Source organism: Zonotrichia albicollis, chromosome 5 (assembly GCF_047830755.1).
Source record: "Zonotrichia albicollis isolate bZonAlb1 chromosome 5, bZonAlb1.hap1, whole genome shotgun sequence".
NCBI lineage: Eukaryota > Metazoa > Chordata > Aves > Passeriformes > Passerellidae > Zonotrichia > Zonotrichia albicollis.
The window spans coordinates 16,635,204-16,654,992 of NC_133823.1; the positions used below are offsets into that span (position 1 = coordinate 16,635,204).

At 39.7% G+C, this 19,789-nt stretch overlaps 1 protein-coding gene across 2 annotated transcripts in view; it reads right to left on the reverse strand.

Moving 5' to 3' along the window:
- SNCA (synuclein alpha) overlaps positions 1–19,789 on the reverse strand; it is a 62,316-nt gene that overhangs the window by 33,677 nt on the left and 8,850 nt on the right. For both annotated transcript variants that reach the window (XM_005485370.2, XM_005485369.2), the window contains one exon: positions 13,822–13,967. In XM_005485370.2, the coding sequence (XP_005485427.1) occupies positions 13,822–13,967 (146 nt within the window). The remainder of the gene's footprint in view (positions 1–13,821; positions 13,968–19,789) is intronic.

Here is a 19,789-nt window from a genome sequence, read left to right on the forward strand (position 1 = left end):
ATGTGATGGTCTTACAACAAGGGACATATCAGGTGAGATACTGCAACACAAAAGCTCTTCATAAATATGCTACATACAGTAGCTTGAAACACAGTCATGATTTTAACAGCTACATTGAAATTTCTTTTTTGCAAGTAGTTGACAGTAGTTTTCATGTCAAAACAGAAAAATACAAATGATTTCAAGTTTTCTTCCTTCTGAAAAATGTTTGGTAAATGCTATGACAGGTTGGTTTCTCTTCTTGAATGCCAGACACACTCAACTAAATGTAAAGAAAGCCCTAAAAGTCAACTTGAGCTCTTATTTCTGCTGGATCATTGCTATATTTTACTAAAGATGTACCTGTCCAAGCTATAGACTCAATTTTGCCTGCATAGACACTGTGGATAAGTCTTGTACCTGTTCGCCCATGGACAAGCAAAGTAGCCTTTGATAGACTTACAAAAATGAATCTGAGCATTAGGCCAATAAAAAGCCTACCTTGACTTGCACCTTGATGACTTGTAAGAAAAGCAGGAAAGCAACCATCCAGTTCTGATCTCCTACCAGTCTACCTGGGAGATCAGGGCAAGAAGTGCACAAAACAAACATTCTGAGTAAATTCTTTATGCTTTGTTGAAACAGTTAGCACTTTCCTTAAGTGCCAGTATCACTGTCAATGATGGAGAGTCACTCCCCCTTGCTACCCTGGTGTTCTATCAATACACGGCAGTCATTGTTACTTCCATACTAACAATGCTGTAGAGTCCATGGCAAAAAAACAGGGGAGATAATGGCTGGGGGGTTGGAAGAAGACAATCTTTAAGGTCCCTTCCAACCCAAGTAATTCCACAATTCTGTGGTAGAGCAATATGATGTTGTACTGGACTAATTAAATAGCTGGTCAAACACTGTGCACCCAACAGAAACCAGAAGGACAGGGCTCCTCTAGAGGTCACAAGAGTGCTTGTAGGACAGATGGACCTAAGGCCCAGATTTTAACAGATTACAGAACTCATTTGACAGATTTTAACTCACTGTAAAATTTAGAAGCTATTCTGATTTTATTTTTAATGTGGATAGTCAACAAACACAAAGCACATGGTGGTAGATTTTTCTTAAATCTAATAATCTTAGAGAATTCATTTTATCCTTCTCTCATGCATACAAACTCATCCAAATTCAGGATTCTCAGAATCTGATAAGTTCCCTTCTCCTTGGGGCAAGGGGTATTAATTAGGTGAGCTAGTGAGATGTCAGCATTCAATCTAGGAACACTTGGGTGGATGATTGTTTGCACACAGCTCAGGCATTGAAGGGAAGGACATGACATGATGGACCCTGTACAGATCCTTTCAGATAATTTGAAATCTTAGCTGAACCTATGTCCCTGTAAAACAACCACTCAAACACTCTGCTTTTCCAAACTACTCCAATTTTAGATGCTAGGCTAGATATTCAAAAGCAGTCAGCCCTTACAAAGCTCTGCTACAAATAAGTTTTCTGGCAATTATCAAAGGGATCCACATTAGGACAGATGTAGAGCATTTATTAAAAAAAAAAATCTAAAACGTAACTTATTCTTCCCAAGAGATTCAGGTTTATTCAATGTTCACCAAAACGGCAAAACATCAGGCTGAAATATTGAACTTCCAGGGTAGCTCAACTTCACAGCCACTATTTTGCTAGCAAAATCTGGGTAAAAGACAAAGGTGGAATCCACTGCACATCCCATATCACAGTTTGAGCCCTTCTGTGTTCCCAGAGGAGAAAGATTCTGGAGAGTGAGTTCAGTGCCAGCATTCCATATCCTAATGAAACAGAATCAGAGGTTGCCTCATGGTGCTTGAATGCAAGCGGAATCAAGAACTACCTTCCCTCACATATGGCCACTCTATTCTCTTCCCTAATCATGAGACCCTACCCAGTCTTTCCATTCTTCCTGAACCCAGCTCATCCCCATCACTGGCTTTGATTCCACAAATAGACTTTTGCTAACTAGGGGATAGAGAGAAAGGTTGGGTTTGCCATCTGTCCCCATCAAATGGGTTACTGTTTTCTTAAGCCAACTTCAAAATCAAAGACAAACAGAGAAAACTTGAAACAACTCAATGTCCTTAAGTCTTTGTGTAACGCATTAACCTGACACCTTGACCAGCTATGACCATTCATTTTATTTTGAATACAACCAAGAGGTCTCCACATTCTCTTCAAGCAGCCTGCATACTAGGATGAATTCTCAACTCTGATTCTCCTTCAGGAGGCCTGCAAAGTCTTCCCTTCCCATCATGTACCACTCACAGTCTAGAGGCATAGAGCTGATCTAAGGAACAGAGAAAAAGAAGAAAAAACAAATCTACTACTACTCATCCTAACTGTCATCAAGATGTTTACAAATAGATTTCAAAGCAAGGTGTAAACTTAGCTTTCTCAAGCAGTTTCATTACTTCTCCCAGCCTCCCCTGTTTCTCAATTTGGACAACAGCTGGCATGTACAGCAGTCCAACCAGCCGCATTATAAAGTGTACATCCGAAATGTAGCTCAGGGAAAAATCTACAGAGACAGCTAAGACTTAAAAACTCTATCTCATAGATGGTGTGTAGGAGGTGGAAAGAGGCACTGCTAAATCTGTTACCTTCCCTGTGAATGATGAGTACACCACCCCTTCCATAAATAGACCCCAGAGGAAACATTATGCTGGTGACTGTGAAAAAGCAAGCTCACCACTCTGGCTCAGACACCAGGTCACCTGTATGGGAACACATGCCCTCCTTCAAAGATCCTGGAATAACTATTACTTGGGTTTTTTTTAAAAAAAATAAACACAAGGAATTTATTGAGAAGAATGGGGCTTTACAAAAATGTACCCTCATTTCAAGAAGCTGTTTTATAAATTCCATACTAACAAAAGGTAACAACTGACATAAGGCTCCAATAAAAGCTTCCATTGCCCACCTGTGGGTCTCACAACCCTGCACTGCATTCTATCACAACAGCCATCTCTAATCCCACCTGCCTTCCCCTTTTAAACTTTTGCTATGCAAATATACACTCATAAAGCCTGTCTCTGTGCTGTGGACAAGGAAGAGAGTGCAGCTGCTAAATGCATTGGTCCAGCATCATCAAATACAACAAACACACTTCAGAAACAACTCCAGGACCATTGTAGGGATGAGGAGAGGAGAGGAAATATTTTTTCCATCTGAAGATCTGTGCCAAGCCAGTGACTTGACTCCTGACCTGTTAGAATCATTTTCTCCAGAGAGGGAAATTAATTCAGCCTCCAGCTCTATTTGATCTCTGACCTTTCTCTACAAAACAATTTGCATACAGTACGTCTGAACTCAATCAGTTCTATCTTGAGGGATTTTTAAGATCCTCTGGTGCATGCACAAAATTAAAAATGACCCAGCCATTAAAACTGATGCTATTAGGAATTTGAACAGAATCATTTGTTCAGATCAACCATATGAACTATTAGCTAAGTCAGACAGGGGTTAAACAAGCATCTCTGAGTACAGTTCTTACAGGGCTAAGACAGGCTGGTTGTTATGTAATGAACTGAAGTGTTTGATGCCACCACAGTAATATTATTTCTAATTGACATAAGTATATTCATTAGGCAAAGTATAAGTGTTTCATGCACACATTATCATCATTACACTGCATTATGGATATAAATTCTACCAAACTGGCCAGCAACTGCATACACACTTGTAATTAAACCACACATTTCAATACCTTTAAAGTATTAACTTATTACAGATTATTAGCTTAGTAATTAAAAACACTTCAAATTAGAAGCAATCAGAAGCTCACAGTGAGCTCCCAACACCAGAGATGCTAACAGGTTTTACAGCTTCCAGAATCCTTCCTGAAGGCTCACACAAAAATCAAGAGAACCTGCAAGTCTTAAAAGTGCACTGTAACCCAGCTCAATTGCCCTTGTCATTTCCTTCCCCTAGCACATTTTGCATTCCAAGCTGTAAAAACAATTTTCTTCAGACGAGATAGCTTGTTTCAACCACTGCTTCTTGCCTCCTTCATCTTGAATGGACAGTCCTCGTTAGAATTACTGTCTCTATGGATAACTAGAGATTTCTTGTGACTGACACATAACCTGACACCTTAACTGAATTTTTCACACCACGCCAGGGCAATGCATGTTCGTTTAGACCACAGTGAACCCTTTAGGCCTTAAAACCATCACAGGGAATTAGTAAGGAAAAAAAAAATCCACCTATCTTCCTTACTTACAGGAGCACACAAAGAAAGACCTACATTACACAATTAAAAGGTACAGCAGAGGTCAGCCAAAGAAGCCCAGAGCCTTTGCTTCATCCTACAGCCCCTGAGAAGAAATATGCATGGCTGACATAACACTGGCAGGGTATCAGCTGCTCTAGGTGATGCCCCTTCTACACAGGATGGAGTGGGAGGTGGGACAGAGGAATTAGGCTGCTTCAGAGGCACAAATCTTGCTTTATGTCTTCTGAAGGAAAGGCAATTACAGACAGCTCCTCTTTCTGTTCATAGCTAACCCACCAAGCAGGGTAAAAGTAGCTCTACACTGGCTGCATCTCCACATTTTGAGCTTGATTTTGACTTTTCTGACCCAAGTCTGGCAAACCTCCAGGGCATGTGCTAATAAAGCAAAAGGAAATAGCCCTGAAAGCTAACACCAAAAGTTTGGAGGGCAATCAATATGTCCAATACACTTCAGAATCAGGCTTTCTGCCAGCTTCAGGCTTGCAAAAAGCATGGTTTTTTGAAGGACAACTTTAGCAGCTTACACCTCCAGTTTCCTCATAAGGAATATTTTGCATTAAATAAGCCACTGGCAAAAAAAAAAAAGTTTCCAATCTAAAAGTTCAGATGCATTTCTGAGACATTTAATGTAGTTTTGTCCAGTAACAAATTCTAGTGTCCAGATATATCATGGAAGCTTTTGAAATACTCTGAGACAAGTACTTAAAAAATGAAAAATTATTACCAATCATCCTTATCCAGGCCACTTAACCTCCTCTAGCAAACAAATTAACACAGTTGAAAGCAGCTAATAGCCAGAGTTTAATGACAGTTTACTGTGGGAAATATGGATCATCTCTTTCATTATGTCCTAACAGCTTCAAAAAAGTCCCAGACATCTGCAAGCTCTGTCCAAGCTTTTATCAATTACTCCACAGATTATTTAAGTTCTATCAGTGGTTAAAATAGTCACAAAAATGGTGTATATCATATTACACTACTACTTGCTAATTATCCTCTGATGATATAAGCTTCCTTTCTTCTGTAACAGTAACAGCACTGCCAGTAATTAGGTAGTCCCAATAAAGCATCCCACCTTACTTGCATCCTCCCTCTCCCTCTTAACCTACAGGATTTCATCAGGAGGGAGATGACATTGGATTGACATTCTGAAAATACAGAGTCATCTCTATCTCCACAGAGAAGTATTTACTCCACATTTCAGTTCTTGAAGTTTACACAACCCTCATCATCACATCAATCCAAGACCCCAATTTGCTACTCATGCCTATTAAACATCCCGCTGCAGGGCTCTGCTGAACAGACTGGCAGACACAAACACACATTGCAGTGCTTCGCCAAAATGTCATTTCAGCACCATAAACTTTCACTGCTAGCTAAAAAAACCTGCCAGCTGCAGTCCTTGGCTTTTACAACATCAAGAACCAGCTACCATCACAAATCCTCTGGAGACAATGACTCCCAGATAGGCGCAGAATGAACCACATTTAAGCTTCTTACCTTCCAAGGTTTACCCACTCCTCCTTGGCCAGCAGAGCAAAGAAGCACTGACACATGGCAGAATATCCTAAGCAGACAGCTTTAAGTTTGCAAAACCCTTACCATAAGTTGCCACTTCACAATTTGCCCAGCTATCATGAGCTACATGAAACTATGCCCCATCTGAAACTGCTGAATCTTTCACACAAAGTGGGCAAGAACAGGAAGAGCTGGCAAGAACATATATCATCCCCAAATGAACTCAGAAGTATTCCTCTCACCAAGTAGCACCTTCCTGAGTATTTAGCATAGGATTGGCAACTATTTAGAACAGGAAAAAAAAATTCTGTGAGTACTGCATGAAATTCCATAGATGGATACATAGGAAAAACTGGGACATTACAAAATGGAACTGGTTCCATAGTCAGCCTGAGAGAATTCCATAATGCAATGGCCATAGGTAAGTTACCTGGAAAAAGAAGATGGACGCTATGGGAGGTGGAAGGGAGACCAGAGTAAAGAAGAAGGAGGAAACAGAGCAGACTGCAGACAAGCAAGTCCTTACAATAAATGCAAAAGGCAGACTCCTAGTAAAGGATGATGGAGAATGTCTTTTGCTTCTCTCTCATAAGTTGAAGAACAAGAAAATAAAAATTGTGTTCTATTTGAAGACTTTACAAATAGTTTCTCATTGGACATGAACAACTCCTAGTGGAGAATGTGTTTACCCTTCTATCAGCTGACAAACAATTCTTCTTGAAGACCAAGGGAGACAGGTATATTCAGATTAAGATGGGGGTACTTAATTTCTCCACAGCCAAAGATAAACCTGAGGTTAAGCAATTGCTAGAAAACAAAGTACAATATGATGCCCCCCAAAAGCTCCTTAACTAAATCTCTCACAGATAATTAGGAATTACAGTCAGAAGCAGTGAAGGCAGCAGGTAGACCCTGAATATCAGCCTGCACTAAAATGTTCTCACAGCATGGAAGCCATTAGGAAACCAGGAAAACTCCAAGACCTTTATTACACTGACATTTGCTCCTGAATTAATGAAGAGCAATAACCTCCAGGATATTTTGATAACACCTAACGAGCTTTCTTTCCTCAAGTTCTGCTTAGGTCACAGATATGGAAACTCTCTGACAGAGAGAACAAGGCTTTCCTTCAACTACTACTTTGCCCTCTGAGAAAAAACACCGGCGACATGCCCCACAGTAGGAAAACTATTTTATCTGCCAACCAGGGAGGTCAAGCATAAGATGATATTCAAAGTTCTACCAGCACTTCAACACCCTCTTCAACAAACACAAAAACTCTAGCACTTCTATCTACAGTCATCTATCTTCCACTTTCTGCTTTTTCAACCCCAAGTATTGTTATTTTCTGTGCACATTTATTTCTATATTGCCCAGCCTAATTTTAAATAATTCAAACCCAGGTGTTAAAAGTGACATAAAATTAATCTGCTCACATCCAGAAGTCCTACAAGAATGTGCACATACCTGCCAAGAAGGAAGTGACAGGTAAGAAAAATCTTATAAAGCAAAAGAAAAACATTGTATCTCCTTGCTGGCTCTGTGACTTCTTTACCCTCCCTATTAATCAGCATATTTTCTGTGGGCATCATTAGCACATTTCATCAAATAAAATTTCCTGTAAACATTGGAGTCTGCTTCACACACTCCACACTGCTCTTTACTGTGCCATCAGGCAGTATCAACATATACTAAGCCACATATGGAGGCTTGCCCATGTGGAAACACCAAGATAAAACAGAACTGCATTAATGAAACTGCATTGAGTGGCCTCTACTGCAACTGAAATGTGCTTCCAAAATAAATTCCAATCACTAAATCAAAGCCACTTGCATTTCAACACTCACAAGTCATACTGGATTGCAACACAATTTCACAGGTCTACTGACATTCATACCTCTGTACAACCTAGATGAGTCATGAGCTTTGCCATCAAAAAAATACATGTGCTGTCATGAGAAAGAGATTGGACTGTGTACATAAAGCAGGTTTGAAACTTTAATATCACCTGCCTAAGGGTGCCTTATGATTCATAACAAATCAGAGTTTGCTGTTTCTAGAATATGCATTAGCTTTATACAATGAATTTCTTATAGATATTTTAGTACAACACACCATCATTAATTCTGAGAGCAGCAAGAAAAGCTCTACCAAAATAAATCAGTCCAGCTATGCTACAATCAAAGAGTTATGCCAGCACGTTGACAGTTCCACTTCTTTCAAGAACTTAGAGAAATAGCTAACAAAGGCTTTTTCTTAAGAGGGTCCTCTGTGAATCAGCTCCCGAGCAGTGTGGATCCCCTAATGGGAAATCTATCCCTCATTCTTCCACTCTCAATCAATCTACAGACATTAGAAAAGCAAACACAGCTAACAATTGCTAAGTATCCTCTTTGTTTTGCAGCAGCCACTCATACATTACACAGAGATCAAGAATAAAATGATAAGGGGAAAAAGAAAACCAACTCCGGACTATATGCTCTGCACATGAAGATTCAAATAGAAATTTGAGAGCAAGTGTTTTCTGACTGATGTTGATCTGTAACTATTTGAGCAGGTCTTTGCCTATAAATCACCTAAACCACTTCGGTTTCCTTGAGAAAGACTGTGTGCTAGTTATCCCACCAGAAACCACACTGTGCAAGCTTGCAGGGCCAGGTTGATGGGGTATGGAGCAACCTCAATAGTGGAAGGTGTCCTGCTTGTGGCAGGGGGGTTGGAACTAGGTGATCTTAAAAGCCCCTTCCAACCCAAATCATTTTATGCTTCCAAACCATTGCTGTAAACGTTCCCACACAGCAGGCAGGAGTGTCACACCAGAACAAAGGTGAGGCCCACCCTGAACGACCAGAAAGTCCATCTCTCTACACTGCACAAGACAAAGTGGCACTGCTTGCCTCAGGCATAAAGGGTCAGACCTTCTAGGGAACTAGAATATTTAATACACTCAATCAAACTTATCCATCCTCTACTGTAACCTTTACTAGAGTCATACACAGGAAGGAGAAGTTGAGGAGGGCAATTAGATGCTGTACCCCTCTAAAGCCTGCTTGCTCTACAGAAAACACTTTTCTGGAAAATTTTTTCTACAGAAAATATTTAACCTCAGAAGTTCATTGGTGGAGGTCACTTCTGCATTTGGCACATCAAAATCTTACTGAAGTTTCCTCAAATCATACAGGGGTGATGTTTTGCTCATACTAAATACTGTGGGAGATCTGCTTGCTCCAACTAAAGAACAACAGTTTCAGTCTCATGCAACTTGCACTTAGCAGCCTGCTTTTCATAGGGGTATAATGGCCTTTTTGAGACACATCTAGCAAACAGCAAAAAATGGAATGCAAAGTTAAAAAAAACACCTTAATTCCCTTTCTGAAAAAGGAAATTGGACATCTTTGCTCCACAGTTTTTCCTTTGTGTTTTTATGCAAGCTTTTCAAAATTAGTTGACTAACCTATGGACTGGAAAGATGGGGAATGGTGATCCTTCAATAAGCCAAGCATCCACTACAGTATACTCAACATTAAAGCGGTCACAGAGCCTGGAGATCTTCACATTCTATCAAAATACAAATTGCCACCTACATCCAAACTCTGCAATGATTAGACCTAATTCTAGAATTTTATTTACAACAAAAAAGTACATTAAAATTAATTTTTAACGTTCTAGGAATTTTCCATGTGGCATGTCAGTATTGTGGCACTGTAGCAAAGAAAATATGCTAAATAGATCTCAAAAAGATAAAAAGAGACAAAACAAAAAAACACCTTGTTGAAGCTTTTCAATTACCAAGCTAGACATTTTTATAGTATGTAGGTAACAAGGAGAGCACTAAAGCAGTGTGGGGAGTTTAATGTTGATATTCAAGCTTTGGAAACTGATATCCAAGATAATTTAAGCAGAAGTCAAATGTCATCCCTAGGTTAATTCTGCCTAAGACTGTTACAGAAGGGTTTCTAAACTGATCTCCATTTTTAAAATCAAATTGCAAAATCTCAGGATTTCATATGCAGCTTTTTTGGTCTTTTAAACTACAGATGTGTGTTCTTTGGGAACACACAGGAATCTCAACTTGCAACAAGACAAATCAGATATCTTTGAAAGAAGTGGTATTGCTTACATTCAAGAAACTGATGTTTAATAAAGCAAAAAAGTATCCTTCCTTCTGCTACTGAAAGGCAATTCTCAGAGACACTCACAGGGTTTGCATTCCTTCTACTAGTAAGGTTTCCCAAATGAACAAATAACAGATAACTGGAGTGCACTGTGATGTTTCGTGTCTTAATCAAAACTGAGTTGCTCTCACCAAAATTAAAAGGTGTTTCATCATGTCTGAGCAACGTACCATGTCTCATGGAGCTTGCCTGTAAGAAGGATCAAAAAGGCTTCTACAAAATTTTATATTTGATTATAGTGATTCCCCAAAGTAGATTCATTCACCCTGGCTCTGAACAAAGGATCATGTCTGTGGAAAATGTTGGTGGTTCACAAGATTAGCTGCTCTAGAAAGGAAAAGTAGTAAGGCAAGAAATACTCTAAAGCTGTTCCACTTCACCGAGTGTTTATGCTATGACACTGCTTGAATTCTAAGGAGTGCCAGGAAAGGCAGGGGGTGGGAAGGGGAGATAGAGCTAACTTGCCATTGCTTTTGCTGTTAATTTTCACATTAAATGCAATTAGCAAGGGCTCCTGCTTAATACCCATTTTCTACAGAAGAAAATACCTAATGCCTAAATTGTCAGTCTTGACACAGGCTTTTTCACTGAAAGCTTCATAATTAAACCAATGAGTTGTATTAGCTCCTCAGGAAGCATATTGCCTACCTACTTGTTATATGCTACTGTAACTTTGTGTTTTCAGAGCTATTTATTGCAAATGTGTTAAATCAAGAGACACTATAAAAAGAAAAAGGATTTAGCACACAGAGATACCAAAGATGATCCATATAGAAACCAAAAATCTTAGGGACAAGACCTGTTGTTCTGTTTACTTTAGGAGAACTTCGAGCACATGAAATCCATATGACTATAGCACCATAGGGTACTCAAAGAACCTTGACATTTCAGCTTGACTGGGAATTATGGCACCAGAACAGTAAAAATAAAATTATTCAGCATGGAAATCATAGAAGTTGGCAACTGTTTATTCTTGAGATGCCAGGGAACCAAATGACATGGATTCAGTGAGGTTAAGAACTTCAATTGGTTAATTAACTATCTGAAAACAAACTTTGTAATCCATATTTTGTTTTCAAAATATGATACATAATACATTCAGTTGCTGGTACACCCCCCACCCATTTTTATCCATACATTCAAGGCTGACTTGCAAATAGAACATTCATGTTTATCTCTGCATTAAATGCAGCTATCAGTAATTTTTACTCTTTAAAAACTCACTTCGAAGACACATAGAACACAGAAACAAAACACACACGGGCACACAATAAATGTTTTATGATTCAGTAAAATACTGCTTGCAGTAAATTAGCCCTTTCATAATTAATTTGAGCCTACAAACCACCACCACCACCCTGGCTGTGATTAGCAGCGAGCTTCTGCCAAAGCAGAAATCCCCCAGGCAGCCTGAGACGGGCACTCTGAAGTCACCCCTGTCTGTCACTGTCTCAGCTGTCACTCCACACTGCCTGCTCACACCAGCTGCAGGGCAGGTGGGTGACAGGGGGTGTCACAGCAGCCTCCAGCCTGGCCTCACTTGGCTGCTTCAGCTTCTGCTTCATGCTCCAAAGCACGCCAGCTTTTAAGGCTGCACTGGCCAGCTTGGAGAAACTCCTTAAGAAAGAGTTTTACTAAGAATTTGCTACTTATTTCCTCAGCATAAGTATCATTGTACCCACAGGTTTAAAAAAAAATAGTGTTTTTAATTAGCTGAAAGTCAAACCCAAACTTCCATCACAGGACAAGAAAAATGCCAGCCACTACACAAGACTGCAAGCTTTCCCACAGGCAAGCAGACCTAACACACATAACCTTGCAGGGAGAGATAAATTTAAAAAAGTTACATTGATACTCAATGCCTGGTTGGCGCCTTCTGTTATCTCAGAAAGGCTCACCTGCTTTCTCTGAGGTCCCACTGCTACCCTGGATGCCCACTCCTGCCCTACCAAACTGTCAGTCTACCTGAAAAATCCAAGAAAAAGCTATCTCATGTGCCTCCAAGCTGCAAAGGAATGAAAACCCACCAGGTTTTAAAGTAACTACATGTTACTCAGGGCTGATATTACCATTTTCTAAATGGCCACTCATCCCTTCCAGAACCAGTAAAAGACAAAGGTACAAGGCAATCCAAGAGCAGTCACAGATATTTGTCAGCTACATGGCCATACTGCATAGATGACTGAGAATCTCAGTCTAAAAATATCAGTATCAAGCCTCAAATGAATGATTTTACATATCTACAGAACAAAACACCTGTTCAGAATAATGTTGCTATTAATATAAATATGCATGTACATTATGGATCTTCTTTCATTTCACAGATGTGATTTTGTTACAGCCATCACGACTTATATTTAAGCTTTACAATACAGAAAAGAGATTGAAATGAAAGTCAGCAGACATTTGCTTTATACTTGATAATTACAGGGATCTCTCCCTACAGAGAGAGATAAAAAGGCATTAGTTATGGTCAATACTAAAGGGGGTAATTGTGCATTACAGCAGTGATGATCCTTATTACACTGAGTTTCAAGAGCTGTGAACAGAAAAGAATATTCTCAGCATAAAACTACAGAAGAGCTTTCGCAGAAATGAAGAGCAGAGACTACTGTGACCATGCTATATTCATGTATCCCCTGGCAGGTCATTAGATTCTCCATTTTGCAAATCTTCCCACACAGCTTTTACCAAGATCCATGACCGCATCAAAAGCACCATGTTACTTATAGGTGAAAAAAAAAAGGGCTAAAAAAATCCCCCAGGAATATTGATTTGAAAGAGAATGAAACTGCTTGTGAGATGCTTCCCAGACAATCTACCACAGTGCAATGAATGCCTACCACAATCTAACAGCCCTTTCTGCTCCCCATAGTAAAGCACCAATAAGATTTGTCAGACAGACAGGACTGCACTCCAACAAGGATAAAAAACTCAATTTTTTAAGGATTCCATTTTTCCAGCTCCTCTGGACACTTGCTGCAAATAAGATACACAATAGAACTTCATGCTCATTTCCATGACAGCCACATTTTTGTGTAAATATTAAATACTCTTCCTAATCCTACTTTTGTCTAACTCTCAAAGGTTCATGCAAAAACCAGCACAGAAGGAGGCATTTGTGTCTTCTGAGTTATTTTTGTCTCTTAAAAAAACCACTCCACACATTTTGGAAAGCATTGTTCCTGCCAGCCGGGGTCACTTTTCACCTAGTGTCAGTGGAAGAATATTAACTACAGTGCATGATTAAAAATACCTACAGTGTTTCATAGGATGACCTAGAGCAAAGCTGATCTACATAATTGAGGCTATTTAGAGGCATTTTTGAGATAGTGTCACTGTAGTAATGGAAGACAGTGACTCTCCAGATAGATCTTGACTTGAGATGCAATGTGTCTAACCAGTCAGTGGATTGGCACACAAACCCTCCTCTCTACAACTAGAGAGGATACAAATTGTGCTGTTAAACCTGAGATTTGCTGTTTGACCTTTCAGTACCAGCAGATTCCCAGTAATTTGGGATTGAAAAGCAAAAACAGTTATATTTTCACAAAACTAAATAGCTATCCTACAGCAGCTGGTCTCCACTAGAGGCTCCTGAGTTCAGAACCACCACTAGATCACACTTTAAACCATGATCCAAATTAACTAAAACACTTCTGATTAGTGAAGTCCCATGCCTAATCCTACTCAAGTTCCCAGATCCTGCAAGCCACTCAAAATACAAGCTATAAACAGCAGACATCTTTGCTGTTTGTTTGGCACAACGCAATCTTGTATTCATACAACTGAGAGACAGAAAGTACCCCATCTGCCTCTCAGTTCATGAGCCCCTCACTGCTCACTTCTTCACCTGGAAGAGACTGCAAATAAACCAACCTGCTTGGCCAACTGGTCCTTCTTCACCAAGCCAGTGGCTGCAGCAATGTTCCCGGCTCCTTCCACCGTTTTCTGCGCCACCGCCGTCACCCCCGTCACCACGGCTCCCCCAACATTGGACACCTGCTCTTTGGTCTTCTCAGCCACTGAGGAGAAGCAGAAGATGGAAAAACACATGATGCCTCTGGGAGCACTAGGTTTTTCAGGGAATTTATCACTGACAGCCCGACACCAAGCAGATCTTAAGAAATTAAACTGTCCATCTGGTAATGCTGGAGCAGCAGAGGTAAAAATAAGTCTTAGCTGAGGCTCAATTTCTTTCATGTGAGAGATATCTGACATTTTCATTCACGTCTAACTGCACTTCAGGGAAAAAAAAGCCATTATTTAGGTGCTCTTCTTATGTCCATCTCATTGTATAATATATCCTAGTTCGGGAATGCATTCCAATTAGTCCACCAAACTGCATGATACAAGGCATGGAAGACATGATTTTTTGCATTAGACTCAAAAAACGTTTACTATTCTTTTTTTATTTTCTAAGATGTATTTCATTAAAAAGTAGATCTATCAGTGCTCAACCCGAACATTTCAAACAGAACCATTTATCTGACCCCCTTGAGATTTTTGCCCCAGTGCTGATACATAATATACTAATTTATAAAAAGACTGAATGTCAAAGCAAACTGGATTAATAGCTAACTTCCAAGCCTCAGGGAAACAACAACTCATTTAGCCTACATATACATCAGCAGTTGCCATTCTACCTTTCAGAATATCACTGGGGTTTTTCTGCTCATTCATCCCCAAGGGCTGTTACTGACAGCAGCCTGAACTACAGAGAAACTGCCCTAAGAAAAGGGATGCAAAGACTTCATGCCTTCAAGTCACATACCCAGATTTTTAGCAAAACACACATGTACTCCTCCAAACAAAGGAACGTTTTTCAAAAACATCTATCATATATCTTTGCCATTCTAACTAATCCTATATTTTCCTTCAGGCTAAATCCCATCTGATCCATAAAATGTATTCATAGCTTTATCTGCATCCTTTATGAGCACAGGATGGATTCTGCTACAGTTAGGCTACCATTTCTGAGGTTTTTTCAGGAAGCACGTACAAACATTAGACTTTCTGTGGATAAATTACATTTCTTTCATTCCTTACATGAAGGGCATCAGTTGTCCATATCACAGGGCAGGCAGCATGCATTACTATGATTGATAATAAAAAGCAAAAATTAGGAAAAGCTAGAAAGCTAAATGTGACTAATATGAAATTTTTATTAAAGGCCCAAATTATAAATATCTGCTGACTGACAATGGAGACAGATAATTTAATGCTCATTCTAGCTAATTTAAAGGGAAAAGTTAGTAACTAATTAAGTATTATCTCTTATGACCAGGAGCTTTCATTATAAAGTAGAACAACAGACTACACATCGTCTGAAATTAGAAATAGAAAAAGTCTGTTTCAAAAATCTCCCTCACTATACATGCTAATAACCTAAAAGTTCATGAGCAATTTCCTTGTATACATCCACTACTCTATAGCCTTGCTTTTTTTAGGAGGTGGGGGATGGAAAGATAATCCAAAGTGGGTTTTGCTGAAAAGCAAATGTAGCCCTCAGGGAAGGTTTGACTTAATGCTAGCAAGTGCAAAAAGACATCTGTTAAGATGCCCCATTTGATTATTACCAGCTTCAGACCACAAAAAGCTTTCGGTTTTATGCATGAAATTTATATAAGAAGTTTTACAGTAGGTTCTTGCAAACATATACCTTCAGATGTGTGTCCTCATAACCTGCTGTATCTATCTTGCAAAGCCTACTGAGACCTGCTTGTGCTTGGAGTCTTTCCGAAAGAAATTGAGTAATGCTGTGAAACAAACTTATTCATGCTGTTCCATATAAATCCCACAGGCAATGCAAAAAGAACTCTAAAAAAAATTGAGCAGCATTTTGTAAAAGTAGATTCAAAACCCAAATTTCCAATAAATATTTAAATTTTAAAAAAGTAAGAGGAAATACATTCTGGGTACATTTCAGTACTGCTTTTTATTTATTTCTTTCTGGGAGAGATGCTGGGGTGCATCCAAAGCAGCACAACCAGCAGTTCAAGGGAGGGGATTCTGCCCCTCTGCTCTGCTGAGACCCCACCTGCAGGGCTGCACCAGCTCTGGGGTCCCAGCACAGGACAGACCTGGACCTGATGGACTGAGTCCAGGGGACACCACCAAGATGATCAGAGGGATGGAGTGCCCCTCCTATGAAGACAGAGCTGGTGAGATGCTAATTGTGGCCTTCCAGTACCTAAAACCCCACAAGAAAGGTGGAGAGGATCCTGTGATCGTGCTGGGACAGGGCAGGAATAGATTACTTCAAACTAAAGGAGGACAGGTTTAGATACAGAAGAAATTCTTTACTGTGAGGGTGGTGAGGCACTGAACAGGTTGTCCAGAGAAGCTGTGGATGCCCCATCTCTGGAAGTGCTCAAGGCCAGGGGGCCATGAGTAACCTGGTCTAGCAGAAGGCATTTCTGCCCATGTAATGAGGTTAGAATTTAAATTCTTTCATATGGAAGTGCCACACACTGTTTTGAAAACTTCCCTTTTCAAAAAACACTGAATGGCAGAACATGTAATGTACAAATTCAGTAGGCTTCATGCTGACAAGGGCTCATTTGGCTTTGAGCAGACTCATCCTTTCTGATAAAATAATAAAGCATGGTTGTGCAGTGTTGATGGTCACAGGCGCTATTAGTTTCATTTTCTCAAGCTCTTGAAGCACCTTCACCTCAAAATATGAAGAAACAGAGTGGAACTGAGTGCCCTGTGGATGCTGCAGTATAAACCACCTGATTCTCAGTGCCATTATTACCCCCACATTTCTTACACTATGTTGTCATGGCAGGTACAACCACCTACAAGAGCAACTACCCTGTGGCTGCTGTTCCCCCTACTACTGGATTTTGGGAAGGCACTGTCTCCAGTATGGAATTTCCTCCTCCCAGCAACACATTATCCCAGGAAAGGCCTAGAACACACAAACTCAAATGAAAAAGGAAAGAATCAGGCCACCAACACTATTACTGGCACAACAGTAAGATACTGATAAAAGTACTAACAAAAGCAGTGTACTTAAGACTGCTTCTATTTCAGACAGCCATGGTTTAACCCCAGCTGGCAACTAAGCACCACACAGCTGCTCATTACCTTCATCCTCCAGCAGGATGGGGAAGAAGAGAACTGGAAGGGTAAAAGTAAGAAAACTCAAGGGATAAGTATGGTTCAATTTAAATAAAATAATAACAGTAATAAAAATTATAATAAAAAGGAAAACAAAGAAAGAAAGGTTTAAATCCCAGAGGTGATGCAAATTCAAACTGCTCACCACCTACCAAGTGATGCCCAGCCAGCCCCCAAGCAGATGACCCTCACCAACCTTCCCCACGGTTTTACTGCTCAGGATGATGCCAGGTGATGTGGAATAACCAACTGGGGTCACTTGTCCTGGCCATGTCTCCCCCCAGTTCCTTGTGAACCCCCAGCATTCTCACTGGTGGGGTGAGGTGAGAAGCAGGAAAAGCTATGACGTGTAAGCCCTGCCCAGCAGTAACTACAACATCCTTATGTTATCAACACTGGTTCCAGCACAAATCCCAAACAGCCCCATACCAGGTACCATAAGGAAAATGACCTCCATCCCAGCCAAAAGCAGCACACAGACACAGCATAAGAAAGGTGACACAGGAGTTACCATGGAACATCTCTCACACACTGCTTCAGAAATCAGAGCCATGAAGATAAATTGAGCAAACTATATAAATAGCACAGTTTGGCAAAAGCAATCATAGTAAGGAGAAAATCTTTTCTGTCTCTAAGGAATAACTAAACATCAACATCATTACCTGAGTGACTTTAATAATGAGATCCAGCCTGGTGACCCTAGAGCTCTGAAAACCCCACAACAGGAGAAAATCCAAAATAAGTTTCCAATCTCATTTATTTTATTGCTTACACTAAGTAGTAATGGGGAAAGCACTAAGTGTGCACAAAGAAATCAGTTCAGAATGCAGGGGGTTGATTCCAACTTAGTAAGTTTATCTGAATACCAAGTTGCTTAATGATCTTAAGCCATTAAGTCTTTGTAAAATTGATATTTGCTCTGCATCACAGTGTTGAGACCCAGAGGAAATCAGCTTCTGCAGAGCTCTGCTGTGCTATGGCCTGATTACTTCTTTTATCTATGCAGAGACTGTCCATTTCATTAAATGACCCTGGGACAGAGTACAACGACCACACCAAGGGTGAGTTTAATTGCTAATACTGACTACAGCACTGTGCAAAAAAGTATTAGCATTGAAGTTGTCTTTGCACTACTTATTACAGACAACTGGGTAGCATACAGTATCAATGTACAACCTCTGGAGCAATTCAAAATAATAACTAGTTACTTTCAACCTTGAACAATAAAAGTAGATTCAAACCACCAAATTTCTCTGAATTGATGAACTTATTCCTATTGTACCAAATATACTTTTGAGTATGTATTTCAAACAGTGAGTTTGTCTTAAGTACTTGAAGAATTCATTCACAAAGATGCCATAAATATGGTGGTTCTTTAATTTATGCAATTTTCTGTAAGATACCTGATGGAGTTAAATGACTAAGGAATGTTAAGGAATTCCAAAGACTAAGAAAGTTAAAAACAAGAATGATCTTGAATAAACAAAGAATTTAGCCAAACACCTGACTATGGTTTACTACTATCAATACTGTGTCTTCACTCACATGACTGAAGGATCAAAAGCTTTTTTTGCCCTGACTTATTTACAAATAGTGCTTTATTTAGAAGACCTGAAGATGAACTGTAAATATTTCATCTTTCATACTGCTCATTTCTGGGAGATAGGTATGATGGGTGAACTATGCATTTACAGTCAAAGCCAAGAGAGCTTTCAATCAGGAAGTCAAGTCTAAACACAGGGCATACACTCCATAAAACCAATAAGCAAAGCTGCTTTTATCAGAAATTTAGAGAAAGGGTGACCTGACAAATAACACACTTACCATATTCCAATGAATCACAGCCTGGAATCCTCGTTTCACAGTATCTTGATGTTAATAAATCTGGTACCATCAAGTCACATTTAAAGCAAGAAAACCTCAGTCTAGTAATTCTGGGTTTGGAAATTAACTGAATTAAAAATGCAATTAGGTTTTTTAGCTCTTCAAGATGTGTCATCTCAGAGTCATTTCACCAGCACAGGGACCTAAATGACAACTTAATCAAAGACAGTAAAGCTATCAAGATTTTGGAACTCAGGCATTAAGAAAAGACTGACTGCAAAACTGAACACTCATTCTGATCTGTGATTCTAGTTTGTATCTGACTGTCTCCAACCTCTCAAACCATTTTTATTTACATAATAAAGTGTTTATTTCACCTCAGGTTTCACTTAATGCACTGGGGAATTAATATCATAAGACCAACACAGCTTGTAAACTCCCAGTCATATGAAGAGACAAGTAGGTCTTTGCAAGCCACTTAAAAGGCATTTTTGTCATATCAACTTTAACAGCATTGATTTAAGTGGATTTGATGTCAACTTCACTAGCACCTCTGTCTTAATGTTACACCTCACAGAACCACTACAGTGAACTCAAGTCTGTTTTTATCTACCTTCTCTTCTTGCCAACTACTTATAGACTTGCTATTATTTTTTTATTCTTAAAATGTGTCCAAGCACTTGCTCTGTTCTTACACTGGTGAGTCCATACTGTTTCATTTTGGAAGCTGCGACCTCTAGATTTTGCCTGAAGCCTTCTCTTCTCACTACCACAGTTCAGCCTGTTCCCTTCCTGTTAATTCTCCATTTTCAATCAACAGCCAAACAGCTGAAACAGCTTGAAAGGACAGAAGGAGGCAAACTATAGCACAAAACCCATTATTCCCAAGTTTGGA